The sequence below is a fragment of the Lonchura striata genome, chromosome 2, assembly GCF_050655825.1.
Source record: "Lonchura striata isolate lonStrDom1 chromosome 2, ASM5065582v1, whole genome shotgun sequence".
Classification (NCBI taxonomy): Eukaryota; Metazoa; Chordata; class Aves; order Passeriformes; family Estrildidae; genus Lonchura; species Lonchura striata.
Window position 1 is genome coordinate 117,174,794 of NC_140704.1, and position 19,340 is coordinate 117,194,133.

General features: G+C 36.9%; 1 protein-coding gene across 3 annotated transcripts in view; it reads right to left on the reverse strand.

The window, feature by feature from the left end:
* The window catches only part of ST18 (ST18 C2H2C-type zinc finger transcription factor), a 169,320-nt gene extending 159,672 nt beyond the window's left edge, over positions 1-9,648 (reverse strand). Inside the window, exons 1-2 of one of the 3 annotated variants that reach the window (XM_021555702.4) lie at positions 9,229-9,648; positions 8,796-8,931 (exon numbers count right to left, since the gene is read on the reverse strand). In XM_021555702.4, coding sequence (XP_021411377.3) covers positions 8,796-8,931; positions 9,229-9,267 — 175 coding nt within the window. In that variant the 5' untranslated portion in view covers positions 9,268-9,648. Of the gene's footprint in view, positions 1-8,795; positions 8,934-9,228 lie in introns of those variants that run through there. The other 2 variants (XM_021555709.4, XM_021555707.4) reach the window with 2 other exon arrangements.
* Positions 9,649-19,340: the final 9,692 nt, after the last annotated feature.

Below are 19,340 nucleotides of genomic sequence, written 5' to 3' on the forward strand. Positions count from 1 at the left end.
CTGAGACTACAGCTACTCCTACTTGCTTTGCTCTCCCCATCCTCAGGAACCAGGAATAGCAAGAAAAAACTTCCTGTCTCATTGATAAGGTCTGTTGGTGCATCTGTGAGCAGATGAGACCTCACACTGCTGTATTTTAAGTCAGCCAACTCTCATATTGCATATAGGAACTAATAAATGTGATGCCATATCCAGCCTTCCTACAAGGCTTGCTTATCATGGCCACTGTAGTGACATCTACTCACACAATATCAGAGTCCTTATTTCCTACTAGCTCAGAATTTAGGCAGAGTTTTCTCCCATTTCCATTCACACACTCTGACTCCCAGGTAGTCCTGGCAGATGGGTTCTTGTGCCAGGATGCATGGAAGGAACCTGAAGAGATTTCAACCATCCAACACCAGCCTTTAGTGCCCATGCCCTTATCTCCTCATCTCCCTTTGTGCATCTGGACACCAACAGCAATAACCAAGGATGATGATATGGGTGTTGGGGCTCAGGAAAGCAACAAGGCTGCTTCCAGCTGGAGTTAAATCAACTGAACAGGACATGCTAAAACTATCCAAGCAAAGTAAATAAAAAAATATTGAGAGATTATAAATGGAGAAGCTAATAAGCTCTATAGATAGTGCAGTGAAGAATGAGTGGATTTCACAGGCAGTTGTGAGACAGTCGTATGGTCAGACATCACAGACAGTTGAAGGGGACCACTGGGGACCTTCTGGTGAGTGCAGTCATGCAGGGCCAACAGTGCCCAGGGATCTACAAGAGAAATTCCATGCAAGGCAATGAACACACTAGCAATGGTTTCAGAAATACTGACCTAGCAAAGTGATACAGCAAATGGGGATCTGTGGGGGGAAAAAATTGGGACAGACTGTTTTTTTGGGAGAAGATTGAAGCAGGAAATAGATAACCAGAGAGATGAAAAAGAACGTCTAAAAATAGTTTTTAGAAGTTATGCAAGTCCTGTGAGTAGTGATGGGTAGTCCTGCATTTAATGAGCCCAGCCTGAGTCAGGAATACAAACCAAACTTGTAAACAGACAATGCAAATATCAAACCTGCTTCTGCAATAAGGAGGAAGTGATCTGGGCTGAGGTATTCTCTTTGGCCTAAAAGGACAACATCTGGACAGGACAGATTGAACATTCTGGCACAACTCCAGGACTGATTACATTGGTATCTTCCCAGCCACTTCCTAATATCTTTCACAGCATAAATCCCTACAGTAAAAGATTGATTACAATGTAGTCTACATTTCCAAATAGTGTATTTTCTACCAATGACCCAAGAGGCTTTGTTTCTTTCCTTCTACTTTTATTTCCCAGTCTTCACTGTAGTCATGTTGATTTGGCATAAGGAAAAGGTAGATCTACAAATATTTGTTAATCACTCTCTTTGTTCTACTGCTTTCACTTCCAAGCAAAAATGCATCAGATTTATTTTGATTTCCTTTACACAGTTCTTTTTTTCTCAGCAAAAATATTCACATAAAATTTCAGGGAAATAGAACAAAACAGAGGATAAGCACCATCAAATCAAACCAAGGTACAGCTCTGAATCCATAGCCATCACTTCCCTATCAAGAGTATTCACTACCCTGGCCAAACAGCTGTACTCGGTAAATTTCCAACATTCCAGGTACAGCAGGAACTACTCTGCAGGAAGAATCCTCCCAGCAGACATAGGAGGTTCAGAGACATCAATAAGGCCTAGAATGCCTATTTTTAAAATATTTTATTTACTGTCTATGTGAAAGCAATACTTCAATATTTTACCCTTACAAATTAGTGAACTACTACTTAATTATTACTGCGTAACATTAAGGGAATCTTGCATTTAGCAACCCAATCTCACCTGCTGAATACAAATGGTGAGCTTCTTTAGGAGGCAGGAGACACTACACACTTACAAGGAAAACATTTCAGAAGTTGCCACACTATTATTTTCTCAGGATTGCTCTGCCTAAAAATATTTTTTTTACTTGCAGGTATCTATTTTCTGAATAAAACAGGATCTGGTTTTGCAGGGCTTCTTCACAGGACATATGCTGCTGCCTCCAACCATCTTGACAGTTCTCTGCCATACTTGCTCCAATTGATCATCCTCTGTCTTGAATGGAGGTATCCAGAACTGGAGGCATCATTCTATATGTGGCTTAATTAGCACCAAGTATAAGGAAATCACAACTTTCTTTGATCTACTGGTCTGCTGTTGACAGACCGCACTGCTTTCTTCTCTTCATCACTGTCAGCATAAAATGTTTAACCCATTGTCCACCAAGACACTGAGGCAGTTACTGAACCAGGGTGGGCCTCTGGCCAGTCCCCTAAGGAACTCAGATAAGAAGATGGAGTATGAACCATTAGCCCCTGGTATTCGATGATCCATCTGTTTTCTACTCATGTACCTGTCCCTCCATCTAGTCCATAAATACATTGCATCAATATTAGAATGTCATGGGAGATTGTGCTAAAAAAACTGCTGAAGTTAAAGTAGATGACATCCCCTGATCCCCTTAAACATGAATTCAGTCAACTCTGTCATCTCATTGCAGATGTTACTGTGTTGGTTAAGAATTAAAATCCATACTGCTCCAAATCATTTTTTTTTGTAAAAGAACATGATATAATCATACCATGTATAAGCATTCATATTATCTGTGGTCATCTTTACCACCAAAATTAAGCTGCCAGAAAATCTTTACTCATATATTTTCTCTGAAGTAGCATAAATCTGCTAACAAAATGGAATATCTGTGACACATGCAATCACATGATTAACACATCTATAGGAGCACTACTAATAAAATTATTACCGAGAAAAATGGAAAAAATATTTCTGTGAGTCAAGTTCAGGGGAAATGTGTTTCAGTTTCATGCTGTTTAAAGCTGCAGTTAGTATTTTTTCAGACTTTGATCCATATTTCATCTAATTTTAATGAAGTGTTTTCTTAAGTTTAACACCTTAATTCGTGGAAAAAAATTGTCCATGTAAACTTGTTGAGATCACAAAATATATTGATGTGATCCTAAGTATCATTTCCCTGAAGAAATTTAATAATATTCTGTACAGATTCATATGCATATATAGATCTAAAATATGAATGTATTGAAAAAAATATTTAAAAATAGATTAAAAGTTTTCAGAAGAGTGAACTTCTTTTTCTGGACCAATGTGAAATCCTCAAGGAATAGTAAAATAGTGTATTAAAATAACACTGCTATTTCTTGTATTTTTACAGGGTTGTGAAAATCTAGTATGTAAAAGTGAAATTGTGATGTACCATCAAAATAAAAAAAGGAACAAGTAAACCATGGAAAAATAAGAAAAAGAAAAATTAAATGTACTTGTTAAATATTTTCAATTCTGTGAAGCCTATTCTTAATAACTCCTTTAACTATATTGACTAATCACAAACACCCACTACAGAAGACCTTGATATGTTACAGAGTGTTGATAGAAAAGTTATTCTGTACAGTAGAACAAAATATAGGATTCACTGTTAGATGAGACTTGTTCAAAATATAAATATCTTTTTAAGTGATCTTGCTTGTAGACACAAACATGAATATGTATTACAAAAACTGGATTCACACTTATTTTGTTTACAGTTAGCAGTGTATTAAACTCTCAGAAATACATATGTACATATATAAGAGAAATAACAGAAATTTTCTAGGAGTGATTTTCAGAATTTCTAGAAAGCCTTAATATTGCACATTCCTCAGATTTAATGTTGAGATCATATGATTCCTTAGCTTTAGGTCACCATGAACCATAAGATGGTTGCTTTTTTTTTTTTTTTATGTTCCCAGGATATGTAAGATACTCAAAACTTGTATCAGCTCTGTATGGATTTCAGGGTCAAAGAATATCAAGACTTTAGACTGGTGTCTAAACTTTGTTCTTGACAAATGAGAAAGTGAAGAAGTTAAAAACAGAAGGCTAATATGTACTTGAGATACACAGTGAAAGGGCAGGTAACAAACTCCCAACAGAAATCTAGGAGAAAGTGAAAAACACCCACACCCAGCTATATGATCCAATCTAATATAATCAGGGGAAATTACCATTTCTGATTCTTAAAGCATGTTAGGAATAAAGGTGCCTCCATAGATATATTTCAGTAAAATGATAGAACCACCAACAACGAAACTGTTATATTGACATTTTCTTGAGATATATGTTTACATTTCCCAAAATCATACCAATTGCTTAGGTTGTCCATTTCTTCATGAAATGGGTAAAAAAATCTATAATTTTTCCTCCATATAAAATGTTTGAAATTAGGGTTTACTTGCCTACATCTATAATTTTAATGTATTGGTTATAATTTATTTATTTCTCAACCTGCAGATTGATAATGTAATTACCAGCAAGGAGCCTGAATTTATTCAATTGTTGGTGCAAATGCCACAGTTTCCTTGTTTACATGAGATTTTCACTAGTGCTTCTGTCACGGATCACCACTGACTGGATCAGTGCTATTCCCATCTGGACACAAGCTCACATTTTTTGATTATGTGCCTAAACAGAATACAAAGTTTTATAGCTGAATTACAGATACCTTCATTTCAGGTAACATAAAGTACATCCATATGCACTAAAAATAAAGAAACATATTCCTGAGTTAAACAAACATAAATGTGGTTATATAATGGCAGGATAATATAACTATGCATAGCTACTTTGCAGGGAAAAATTTCTACAAACCAGGAAAAAAAAATAGATCAAAGACATCATAAGATAAGAAAAAAAAATGAGAACATGATGTTGTTATACCTGTATGCATGAATGTAATACTACAATCAAAAAAATATCAAACATGAGACTGGAAACTTCAGTGATAAAATAGACCTACTGTTTCTTGCTCATGAACAGCTTGGCTGCAATCTTTGGTCAGGATGTAGATAAGAGCACCAAACTTCTAGTATAGCTTTACACTTGACTAAACTACATATTTTCAGCAATATTATTTTAGCCTCTGAAATTTTGGGGGTTTGTATTCAATATGCCACACAAAAAAGAAGCAGAAAAGCAGACCAGATGATGAAATTCAACACACAAACACACAAACACACAGACTTCATTGAAGAAAGACTCCACTTGGACTTGTGGACTTCAATATCAACTCCCTAAAATAGGAGCACAAAGTATTATAAATAGTACCTTAAGTCTCTGCATTAGTTTTCAGAAAAGGCATTTGAAGAAGAATGCTCTCTCCCAAAAATAACTGATGAAGGAATCAGTTACTGCAATTGAGCACTTCCACTGTGGCTCAGCTAAATACAACTTCTCACAACCTTTTTAACCAACAAAAAATGTGAGAGATATGTAATAGCCAATTGGAAAAATATTGTTTGTCTAAATATTATGGACAACAGAAAGGAAAGAAGGTGGATTTGGCTTTTAGATTCAAGACTATTTTTTCAAAACACAATCAAATCCAGGAGTGAAATCAGTACTTAAAGTTATTTCTTCAGTTTTAAATAAGAACTGAATTGATAGGAATTGACTGCAAAGCTCTGGTAAAATTTTGGAATCATTCTAGAAATTGTCATTTGACATACATCAGTTGTATGCCACTCTATTAGATTGGATCTTGTGTTATAAAAGAAATGAGATTATTTCTAAGTTTCCTCTGCTCCAGGGGAAAAAAATAAAAAAAGAGAGCTGTAGAGCCTCTGGTCTCACCACTGATTCAAGCTGTGAAGGAGCACTTCATTGGCTTCAGCAAATCCAGTACATTATGCTACTTGTATAAAAGGAGATATTGACATGAAAACCCAAGGATTGGAAGACCTGTGTGTGATGTTACACAGAGGATTGTAGCAAAAACCATATCACGGGTCAGATAAGCAACAGCAGCTTATAACACCTCTCTCTTCTTCCCACCTCAATTTATTCTGCTGAGAGCTGCTACAGTTAGCAGGGAATCCCTCCCCTCCAGTAATTCTCCCTTTAAAGCCCCTGGAGCTTCCTTCACACTCATGGCACACAGCACAAGTGCCTGGGAGGAAGGGTTGCAGAGTCTCTGTCTGGTTCCTGTCACTTTTAAGAGCATGATAAAGCAAATTAAAAGAAAGTATGATTTTCAAAGGTTTTGGATTCTTTCCAATGCCTCCATAATAAATTTAAAGAAGCACATGAAAGGTAAGCAGAATAAGTGAAGAGGATTTTCAAGAATATTTACTCTTTGTGTGGCTCTACTCTCTTTAAAGGTACAGGAAATTTTTCCCTAACATCATAGACAGCAAATGTAAATTGGTGTCAGAATCAAAGTAGAACATAACCCCTTTTATCTGGTGATAATCTTTTTCTCAATTCCTTGATATTCAAGAATCACAATTCAATAGCAAGCTACTTTTCAAAGTACTCAGTTAAAGTGTAAGGAAATAGAATGAGGACAGGCAGATTGCTCTTTCTAGATCCACAGAAAGCAGCTTGAACAGAAGCTTCTCAGAGAGAAGATTTTGCAGCCAATATATATTGAAGGATCTTTTCATAAACAGACTATAGGCAGTGATTCTTTTCCTTGCCTTAAGTCCCAAAAGGAAACCACGACTTGTGGAACAAACAATGGCTTTGAAAAGAGAAACAAAAGACAATTCAACTTTATATACAGTTTGCCTCCCCACAGCCCCCTGCATATCTATGTATATACATGAAGAAAAGGCTTTTAAAACACCACATAATGATAATGATCCAAAATTTTTACCAAAAACGAGAAAAATTCTGTTGTTGCTCTAACTTCAAAATTTGAAAACTTGTTCCCTAAAAATTATACTTTCTCATACTTTCTTTTTTTTGCTACATAGCCATCAAATAGATGTAGTTATCGCTACAGTATATGTAGTAAGTATTGCATATTGGTTCCAATAATGATTCCACCAAATAAGGTTTCTAGAATCTGTCTGCTAGCTATAACATGCAACAAAATGTGTTTTGTTGCTTAAATTGATCTGCTTAGGCAGTGTAACGTTATGATATTATCACAAGTATGTTTACTTGTGATAATATGATAATGTTCAAATCTTCTTCAAATCTATCTTTTGAAGGGGATAAGAATATTGGTTGTAAGCCACTGTAAGCCTTTACCCCATTTTAAAGGAAAAGTTAAAGATCAAAAGTAGAGCATAAATACACAAAGCCTTGGCACTCTCCTTCTAGTTCAGCACTCTGCACTGACCTCTACTGGTTTCTCCGCTTTAGGTTTCTTGAGTATGAAACAATCCACTTTTATTGAACTTTAGCACTCTTTTCTTCAAATTCTGGGATTAAGTAAATTGCATCCCACCCTGCTAACTTCTTCCTGACTGAAAGTCATAAAAAGATCAAGCTTACACCTATTGGTGGCAATTTATATTTAGTGAATGAGACACTAGGAAAAATCATCTGTTAAAAAACCACCTCACAGTATATATATGCAGCTGTAGGTAGATACTAAATCTGAAAACTCTATCTTAACACATTTATTACTACTAATTTGTAATATTTTTTAAATTGAACTGCTATTTCATGTGTCATGTGGTAATTAGTTGTTAGCTCTATAAAATCTTGGGGTTTATTATAGAATTCCAAGCATCTGACCTATGATGAAGATCAGAAGTACTACTGCAACACAAATACCAAAGTTGTGAATATAAATTTAACATCTTTAGTCATCCCCACTTGAAATACTTCTGCTTCACAGAACATGCTTCTCTCTAGAAGGTTCTTCAGTACAAATATTTGCTTTAAGATTAGGGCAGACCCTGCAGCTTTTAAAACCACACACCAATGGATTGAAGTACAGTAGCAGGATTGGCAATATAAAAGCATTGTCAAACCAAAGTCATTGTCAAACCTGTCTTACTGAGACAAGTGATGTACTCACCACACCTTTTATACAACTAAATGAAGTTCAAACCATCAATTTTTTAACTGATCACAAGCAAAAAACAAAGCTCTAGTTCTTTATGTGCTTTACAGTAAAAAGCAACTCTAGTTAGTCATAAGTAAATGAGCAAACTTTTCCATCCTAATTTACCTAAGAACACTTTCATTGTCAGCAAAACCCAGAACTTTCCAATTTTAAAAACATATTTTTAGATCTCTTTGTAATTAAATTCTTTAAGTATGAATAACAGTTTCACATATAATGAGAACTTCATTTCCTCTTACTGCTCCACCAGTGACTTGAAACAAGCTTTTAAAATTTTTAAGTCACCTATACTGTCTGAAAAAAAACCCTACAATTGCTGTCCACAAAAACAAGGAAGCTTTGTTGTTCTGTTGATATAGATAGTAAAATGGATCATATATTGTTAATTCCATTTCAGAACAGCAAGATTCCTGTTATTCATGAAGCTGTATTTTGTAATAACGCAGTTTTCTTCCATTTTCCATAAATACTTTTCTAGCTCCTGAATTCAAACAAATCACTCAGAGATGCAGCATGAACCTATATTTTATACTGTATAAATATCCGAACCTGACATCCTCTTTATTTGGGTTGTTTTTAAACCACGTTCTCCGACTTGTGGAAGACTCCTGTGTCTCTCTGTTGTTTTACTGCGGCTGAAGCTCGCCCCATCCATCCATCCTGCCGGCGCCCAGCAGCCGGGCAGCCCCCGGGGATGCCCTGGAGGGCCGAGGATGGAGGCACCGGTCCCCCGTGCTGAGGCAGAGGCAGGAGAGGGGCACCGCACCCCTCTGCTCTGCCTCAGCTCCACTGCCCGTGAGGAAAACCCACTCCTGCTCCCACCCAGGGAACCCCATGGTGCTGCTCGCCGTGGCTTTGTCTCTTACCTGCACCCAGAGGCTGAGGGTGGGTGCCCGCAAGGTTGATGCTGCCTGGTCTTGCTGGGTTTGCCACCGCTCCGATGCTCTTGCTGCCGCTCCTAGGACTTGGATGAACAACTGGATCTGCTCTGCTTATACTGCACTGTGTTAGAAAGAAAACATTTTGATGCTCTAGAACTGGGCCTTTGCTCAATGAGCAAGTACATGATCATTCTGAGATTTGCAGATCAGCTTCTTTTTCCACACGTGGGAAATTGAAAGTCTCGTTAAGATTTCCTATATAACTCACAAAGGAGTGAAAGACATTGATTTTCACTTAACAAGGTGTTGACTGGATCACCATGAGACCACCTTCTTTCCAAAAGGCATTTTAAAGCAGTACTTTCAGTCAGCTCTGTGCAAAATATTCCACAACAGCCCAAATAACTTTTTTCCTTACCTCTGGTATCCCAGTGAGGTCACATTCTGTTAAAAACATCCTGTCAAGCTTGGTACAAAAGGGCTCCAAAGAATCAGAATGCAGAAGCTATGCAACTTGCTGACTAACTTTGCTCTGTGTTATTTACCAACCACACAAAGAAAATGCTGTCTATTCAAAACACAGTTCAAAACTCTCTTCACAGAAAGTGAGTGAACAAACAGTCCCATGTCCGACGCTGCAGTCACATCTCCCATGAGGCCCGGTGATAGCTCTGGGGCATGGGACGGAGTGACACCACCAGCAGTCACTACAAGGCACTTTTGTAAACAAGTTGTGTGTGTGTGTGCAGAGAAGGAGGAGGAGGAGGAGGAGGAGGCGGGTGTTACTCTTCCACTGTCTTAACATTATGCTTTATTTATTTTATCAGGTTGAAGCAGAACTTCAGTCTTGCTTAGTCTACTGAGTGCATTTGCTATTGTCCTTACACATATTTTCCTCATTATAAACTTTATTTTCTTCCAGAAGGGATCTAAAAGGAACATATGGAATTTGTGCAGAATCTAGATTTGGAACTCTGGAGCTCAGTTAAGTAGCAGAAGTTACTTCAGAATCTTCCAGACTCACCACAGAAGCTGACAAGCTCAGTGACTTACTTGACTTCATGACCAGGGGAAAAAAATCCCCAAATAGTCTAAATATTATTTTAAATTAATCTATTCTTTGTAAATCCTTACCCTAATAGTCACCCCAAAGCCACACCTTGGCAGAGAAGTAGAAATGTCTTTTTCAGCCCCCTATAAGAGAATTACCATACAGATCTGCCACTTCTGACCACTGGCCTCCCCTCACACCAAGCCACTCCATTGCCTTTGCTTATACCTACTATAAATCACAAACAACTGTTTCCAGATTTGGAAGGATAAATAATTGTTCTCTTTAATCCCTTTGCAATTTCAGTCTTTAACTGTCAGACCAGCACTGGAATCCTATTTTTGCCACACAATCCAAACCATCATTGCTTCTTATCTCCAAAGTATCCCTTCCCATGCTAGTTTTTTTTTTCCTTAACAGTTCTTTAGTGAATGGGTTTTTTTTATTATTTTTTCAAAGGTCTAAAAGACAAGTATTATAAAACACCTGCAATGTAGGTTTGTAAAAGGAAAATATGAGACATCATGACATTATGTTGTAAAATAAACTCAAGTTGAAATTTTCTTTTATGGGGTCTTGATCTGCACTTTAATAAACACATAGGTTTGTCACATACGTTGTCTCAAATCTATATTCCAGGAATAAGTATGATTCCAGGTATGACATGAAGCACATTCTACTGCTGATATCTTTCAATAGCTGAATGGTCCATGACCAATAATTGGATAACAAAATGTATAGCTTTTAAATTGTTAAGGTTTTCTAGAAACACATAAACCCTTAAGATACCTAGATGCACTTCTTTCATGCAAACTTGAAAACAATGTCTCTAAAATACTAATGGTGAATGATCTTACAAATAAAATTGTCCAAGTAACTCAGGATTTTTAAAACAAATATGATTGTTTCTCAGTATCCAACAATCAACCAGTTTTTGGTTAGAGATGTGCCTTGTCAAGCAGTACCATTCTCTAAAAGCAGCTACTTACAGATATCAAGTGAGCTGAAGATACCATATCAGTTGTTATTGCTTTATAGTCGAAACTTTGAAAAACCAATAGGAAGTTTTCCACTGTTCTTTGGGGATTTTTTATATTTCAAGTTTACAGTATGGGTTCTTTTCATCTCATTAGAATTAGTAATGCTCAACAGCAAAGTAGTCTTCCCCTTTCCCAATAACCCCAATTTTCCACTCAATTTTCTGTATCTCAGGAACACATATCCTGCCTGCTAAAATACTGCAGAATGCAGTAAGTTCATTATTTTCACATATCATGATAAGGTCAGGAAGTTTATAATCCCTATTTTATGGACTGGGAAACCTTACTTAGGTTTTCCTCTTAAGCTTTTTATGAGCCCTAGTACCTATTTTTGACTAGGTCAGAACCAGCATACAGAAGGCTGAACACAAGAGCCAGGTGTATAAAACATTAAGTGTCTCAAGTCTAAGTATCTGATGACTTTTTCTTTTCTGTTCCTGATGCTGTAACAAAATTTTGAAAGGTACACTTTATTTTTATGGGGAACTCCAGCAAACTATGCAAGTGAAAGGAATCTAGCAATTAAAAGTATGTTCAGATCACACTCCATCATATAATTCCAAGATTTTTTTTTTTTACTTTGTTGATCCTTGTGGGTCCCATCCAACTCAGGACATTCTAGGATACTATAAAAATAAGCAACACTGTTGCAAGACAGCAAAAAGTGGAGATGTCACTGTGTTAGAGAGACAGTTTCATGTTCTCTTGTTTAATGCAGTGGATTTCTGTTCTTTGATGCACCCCAGGTTATGTGTGCCAGAAGCGTTTTTGTCATTTGCAACCTGACATTCTATGGCCCGCACACAAAATGGCACTCATTGAAGGGTGTCCTTTAGGCACTGTCCTGCCTTTGAATCCTTTCTAGAGATGGACACCTGTTCCCTAAATTTTTGAGATCTGGACTGTCAGTGATTCCATTCAACTTCACAATGATTATCAGGTTGCTTTATTCATGAGTCTAAAAACTGAGACAGCAAAGTCAGGCTCAGATTAGAAGTTCCTCCTATCTACTTGCAATCTATTAATTTAACAAGACCAGATGCAGTCTAAATGTGTGCTTTTCAAGAATTTCCATTTACTTCAGTCTCATGGAGAAAGAGGGTTAGAAAGTTTAAGTTTTGATATTGATTTGCCAAATCCCTTACATGGGAGCTACGATGCAAGCCTAATAATGTGTTTATTGCCAAAGACACTCCTCTCTCTCCCAAATGTCTCCACCAGAGAGCTGAGATGAAGAAAGATTGATACTAATTATGCACAGAACACCTAGGACACCTAGCTGTAGTCACCAGCCTGATACAGAATTCTCTGGGGATGACAGGCAAAGCTGGCAAACAAAAATGGAAGGAGGTAGAAAGAGAAAAATTATGTTACTGGCTATTCACAAAATTTACCGATGACTTAAAATATACACACACACACACAAAAAAAAAAAAAAATCAAGTAGGTCATGGATAAAACAGTTAGGTATCTCATAGCTCCAGAAGCAACACTGGATACCAACCAGTCACATGCTCCCATCAGATGATTAAAAAAAAAAAAATAGATTTTTAAAAATCCCATGTTTCTTCCTGTTCCATGTAATTACCATGAATTACAAGTCTGGAGTGATTCTGTAGTGAGGGTTGAGGGGACGGAGGTGAATTTGAAACAGATAAAAGCTGGGTAAACCACTCCAGTAGTCAGCTCATGTAAAAGTACTTAACCATAAACAAATGCTGCTCATGCTTTTGTTCTGGTCTTTTACTGAAGCTTATTCTGGCCTTCTAATGTGCCTCCTATAGGTTGCCTCTGCCAGGCAAATGTGCATGTGCTCCCAGTCTCAACTGATAGCATCACATTTATTTATTTATTTTCAACCTAAATAAACTCTTAATGGCTTAACATAAAACATTTGGATTTTTTTTTTTTGAAGCACACTAAATAATAAAAAAGCCAGAAGCACAAAAGGCCATAAGGGAATGAAAGGGATGATTGTTCAAAGCCCTATTAAAGGGTTTGTTGCTTTATTTATATATTTTTTAACAACACAATTTCAGAGCCTTTTAAAGAAGACTCCTCCTCTCCAGTTGCCTGCCAAGATAGTACTTAGCTGAGGGAGGGAGAGCCTGCTCTTTAAAAGAAGATGGTATCTATTAGAGAGAGAAAGGAAAGAGAGATATATAAAAAAAGGCTTTCCCAAAAACAGTTGTCCAGAAGGGTCAATGAAAAGAAATAAAAGGTATGAGATGACAATTAAATGGAAAGAAGATGAGAACATTAAAGCAGAGCACGCTGAGAGGAGAGGTTTTTACGGCAAAAATGGTTCTGTAAAGGTCATTTTAGTTGCTCTATTATACTAACCATGGCCCGTATTTAGGCATCTGTCAGGTAGTAATTGCAAAGCGCTTCACAAAAATTAACTGTGAAAGGCCTCTTTCATGAGGTAGGTGAGGGACAGAGACCCACTTGTGGGCAGGCAGGGACCAGGTTGTTTTCACAGGAGACCAGAAGACCCTTAGGCAGCATAAAATGTTACAAAGGAACAGGCACAGAAAGGTTTCCTCCTCTTGTTGTGTTGCATTATTTCATTGCAGGTACTAAGCAATTTCTCTGGGTGGAAGACATTTCAAGTGCAGTTAAAATATCTGGAGAAAAAAGCTGAGGTCCATATTCACTCTCCTTTCCTTTAGAAGGAAATATTACAATCTAGGTCTCACTCTTAAAAATGTTCCTCAAAAAATTGTCACTGGTTGAAAGCCTGTTCTCTCAAAATGCTGTCAGCAATCACCATCACAGACATGACCACCAACCCCCAGGTAACTCATGGAAATCTGAGTAAATGCTGCCAAATGAGATTTGGCATTAATAGTATAGGGCTGGTGGCACGTCCATGGTGACCTTTGCTGCCAGGGCAGGGACTGTGGCTTGTTCTGGCTGGATTTCTGTACAGCTCCTGACACCACTCCTAGACATTAGGAATGATTCATCTCTGTTTTGGGTATGAGAAACCTCCTGTGCAGTTGAGGAGGGAGTGTGAAGAACTCTACCTTTCCTGGTGGGCTACAGTCAGCTACATCAGCTTGCACTATCAGAGCCATTGGACTCTGGGGCAGTCTACATCACAAAAGGGGTGCAGAAGCTTTCCATCTTTTAAGAACAAGAAGGAAACTAATGCAAGAAGATATTTTCATCATGCCTTTGCTGCAAAAACAACAACAAAAAAATCCAGCTCCCAAAGACGTTTATTAGAAGCACCTCTGTTTCAGAAATGAAATTTCATCCTGTGAAACTAAAGATAGCTTTCATTTTCCTTCAGATGTTTTATGAAATGAAGCACTCATTTCAGTGACAATCTCCAAATAAACTTGGCTGAAAATATTTAAAGGAAAACAACTGAAAACTTTTCAAAGACTCTTAGGTTCTCAAACTGAAACCCTAAATTTAATATAAGGGTTATAGATTAATGTACAGGTAAATTCATCAGAGATTATCCTTTTCCTTAACAGGTTATTCTTGCCTGGGTTTGATTTCCTAAATCTCAAAGGGTTGGATTTCCTAAATCTCAGAGTTGGAGATTAGGAGATGCAAAGGCTTTGAAAAGTGGTATTCAGTGAGTCTTTCTGCATGACACAGCTCTGAAGCTGCTATCACACTGACTTGTGATTCTGAGATCAGGGCAAACTCCAAGCTAGGGTCTTTTTTCAGTGTTACCCAGTTTACTGGGCCTCTCCATGGAAAAGAAAAGGATCCATTACCTTGTTTATCTACTGAAGGAAAACAGTGCAATATTTCCTAGGGGAATCTTTGAAAGTATCTGAAATAATCCAAGGTTATACAGATTAAACTAACAGATCTCTATTGAAAAGAATATGGCTTTGGTACACCAGAGTCCTATACAATTTTCCTTCTTATATTATACTGTTTTTTAGTGGAACAGTGACTAAACTATCATATATGCTGTGAGGACAAGCAATTCTTTGGAGAATCCATTAAAATTAATGAAAAGAGAGAAAAGTGAAACTGTATCCAACAGAAAGTACAGAAAGACTTCCAGCACCTAAGGAAATTTACTTTCTATGTAGCATGGTTGGGACACTGCAATTTCTATTTACCATCCTGGAAAGACAAGGGGGTCCTTGTCACCTGAAGCTGTTGAGACCCATGTTTCTTGCTGGGGGAAGGAAAGAATCCTGGCAATGAATCCCTCACCAGTGAGTGTCACAGGACTCAGAGGCAGAGAAGCCCACCACTTGTGAGGCTTTCAAAGACCACAGCTGAACAGACAGCAGTGCTGACTGCAGCCACGGCCACGAGCCCCCTGGGACAGCAGATCAAAAGTGCTGTCACAGAGGTAAAAATTCACTTTGTTCAGGGCTGCTTCAGTGTGATTTAAAGTACAAGACTGTGGGGTACACAGTGGGTGGTTTCCCCCTCAATTTCCAGATAAGCTACTTAAATCTATTAGATCTCTCCAAAAAGTTCTGTGAGTAGAGAGTGCTCACTGTGAAGATGTTCACCTCAGAATCCTCATTTTAAAAACAGTTTGCATGAACCAATCACGATCTAATTAAGAACAATATGGGAATTGCCTTTTAGGAGAGCCATTAGTAGAAGAGAGACAATCTTGCTCTGAGACCCTGAGGAAGAAGGGGCCAACACCTGACTCACTAGATGTACAGAAAACTCTCAGGAGGTTTACAAAGTGGGGATGTGTGAGGTGATGCTGGTTTTTTTCAGCGTTGCTTTCGGGTTCAAGAGCTTGGGCTGCCACCCAGTGGAGACAGGTACAAATGTGCCAATTTAGCTTCCCAGTTAGTGTAGGGTAGTGGCTCTCGAGCTCTCTAGTAATGGGAAAGGGAATACCTTAATGATTTTATTGCTTAGTGCCCACCAGTTACTCTGGATCACTATATTCCACCTAAAAGTTCAAATACATTTTTAAAATGCTAACCTAGGATCTTAGAGTCAGAATGAAATTTTGCCTTACAGGTCTGCATTGGTAGTTTCTGTAGGACAAAATTAGACTGATTGTTGAATTATTTTCCTAAATATATAGATCTAAATACTTGTTATATTATTGTTGTAGCAAACTTTTATTATATAGGTTTTTTTTGGCATTCTTTATGACCAAACATAGGATTTTGAACAGATGGGATCACTTGCACTATAATTTTACTAGCAAAACTATACAGCAAGAACAAAGGACCTTCCTATAAAACCTCTAAATCAGACTTGAAGTACTGTCAGGATAGATAAGAAAGAAATGTCAATCCCAAATGACAAGAATAATTAGGCACAATTCAACATCTACACTGATTTATGTAGGTGCTATATAATTTTTCTTTCTATTAACTCATATCTGGCATACTACTGCTCTACCATAAACCTACTTCCTCACTGGTTTTATTTTTAAGCATTCAAAATAGTCTTTCAAACAGCATTTTGAGCATCTAAATAAAGTGGAACTTACCAGGGACAAAATTAAACCATCTAGTCTCTTAACAAGTTGTGAATGGGGAAAACCTGGTATGTCAGATATTACAGAAAGCTTCTGGTATCTCAGAAATTGTTTCCCCCTTTTTGACTAGCAGGTGTGCAAATACTTTAGGTTTGATTGCAAATAAGATAATTTCCCTTGTAGGTATTACTCTTGCTTTTAAATTTGCACTTGATCACACTAATACTCAACATGCTTCTGCATACTAAGAAAATGTTGCTTAGATTTCTGGAATACTATTAACTACCAAATCAGGAATCTTGTACTTGCTCATCAGCAGTGTCTTCTGTTAAAAGCTGTTCTACTTATGATATTTATTTGCCAGACAAGACAGCATTTGTCTACTTTAAAGCTCTGTGGTTAAGACATTCACCTGAGACACATAAAGTTCAGAGCCTTGCTTCTATTATAACAAGACAGAGTGTTTTGAAGCCCATCTCTCATTCTTTCAGGGGATGCTGTTTATCTCATGTTGTCAAAAAACCCTATATTGCCACCTAGCCAGAAAATGTTCCCAGGAGCATCCCTTCTGGATCAGGTTACAAAATATAAGAATACATCTTTTCTCAGGTTAAAAGACAGCGAGTTTGTAGGACTGCAGTTAGAGAAACAGAGATAGAAAACCTTTTGTCTCCAAGTCAAAGGGAGTTTTCCCTTGTTTTCTGCATGTGCCTAAAGTCTGGAACAAAACAGCACGTCAGACACTTTGTTTTCTATTTTGAAACGAGACTAAAGCTCTGTGACTGCACTGACTGCTCTTGTTGTGTACTTGTCCTAATCAGTGTCTTACAAGGACATAAGTGATTTAGTGCTTTAAGAGTTTACTGCTGATAAATTCTGCAGTCTTATCAGCCCGTGTTTGAAGGACAGCTCTGTGCCTTCACTTCACTCTGAACTATGACTTCTGTTTCACAACAGCTTCAATAGGTTTGGCACTTACATTTTATTATATTTGGGCACTCTTTACATTCAGCTACATAGCAGTGTTTTCTTAAAAGATCTGGCCAAAATTTTAACTTTAAAATTTCCCTGCACTTATAAGAGAATTCTTAATAGTTCAATTAAAAGAGCACAAAAGTTTGGAACACAAACATTTGACAATTTATAGCAATGAACTAATCTGAAATCATGAAGTGGGGTGCTCTTTTCCAATGGTTCTGAACAATTTCTGGTAAATATATTTTCATACCACAAGAGGGAGACACAAGAACATAATTGCTTAACTTAAAATTACCCCATGCTTCTACACCCTGTAAATTACATTTATCGGGAAAGTTTTCTATACCATTTGCTCTCTCATGAACACAGTATTAGTTATGAAAACAAATGGGCTGACACAGAGGAATTTCTATTCCATACCACATAATAGAAAACAGACTTAAAATTCAGGTATATTAGGCTTACACTGATGTACATGGAAGGAAAAGGCCCCCAAGGGTTTCTTGGTATCCCAAGGAAACAGTAAAAATGTTGAACTTCTAAACTTCCCTCTCAGAAAAAGAGCTTGTTTTAGGAATTTAGAAGTGGGAAAGATTAATTATTTCCCATTAAATTGGTCTAGTTATTGTATAAACGTCTTATGGCATTACCAGCATTTTATTTTAGCAATTTAAAGCTGCCATAATAAGAAAGAATGCTGCTATAATTTTAAGACAAAAGAACCTCAGCTAGATGGGCGATTTGTGTTACCATATGTATCAAATTTCAAAATTAGTCATTTGTACATAAACATCAGTTGATGGAACAACTTAACAATCCTCAAGGATAAAGAATATCCACTCAGCATATGGATGTTTCTAAATTTGATTTGGCTCAGAGCAATGCCTCAAAATTCATTTCTTCACCATTTTTGTAGCTGGATTGCTCTGAGTTGCCAGTCAAATAAAATTTAGCATTATTTTTTCTCTACCACTGCAGTATAGTTCAATTTGGTTAAATACATCACAGAACGGACTGAAAGCTGCACTATATCATTTGCAAACCTGTACCAATAGTGATGCAAACCAAGATAAGGAAACACTGCAGTGTTGAACAGCTGTGTTGACAGCAATACATGAATTCAAACAATTAATTTGGTACTTGGACTTATCCCAGGTAAATTAGAGATAGTAGTTGTTCTGGCAGCTGTTGAAACTCATATATCTGTAATTTCTAAAAAGCTAAACTGAAGAATATGGGAAAGAAAGAAGAATGCAAGACAGAAAGCAGAAAATGTCAAAAGCAAAATAAGTCCTGTTAATGTGAGTTGTTCAGAAACTTCTCTGTAGTCATGATCACTGAGCTTAATAATCTAAATATTATTTTATATTCCCCTGTTCTTCAAGAGAATTATATTCTCTATAAAAAATCAGTACTGGAAAATAGTCAATAATTTTATGTTTGAAGACATAACAAAATCAGTTTTTCTTGACTATTATTTCAATGGAGAAAACCGAAAACCCCTGTCATTTTATGGGTAAAATGGAACAGATCTCTATTTCTTCAAAAAGGGATAAAAACTCTGGTGTTACTCAACTTGTTTTCAAAGGTCCTTAACATAATACACTGCTCTGCCTTACAAAAACATTTGTTAACAGTCAAATAAATTAATCTCTTGAAAGAAATCCTTACAGAATTTTGACATACATCAGGATACATAGTATATTGCAATGCATTTTGAATTAGCCAATAATTGCTCAAAGCTGAATTAAAGGTGCTCATAGGGTTGAATTAGAATATGCTCTGTCTTGACACAAATACATTAATGGGAAAGGGAGAAAAATACCAAGCAATTAAGCCCCATCAGGACAAGCTTTTGTTTCATGAGAATGGTTGGTTTTGAAACTACTAAAGCACTTCATTTTGAAATTTAAGCCAGTGATATTAGAAGAGTGCAGAGAAAATAGCTTAATGAAATTTTTCAAAATCTTCATTTGTAATGAAGCATTATGAAGTTGAAATACTGATATTATTAGAAAAAT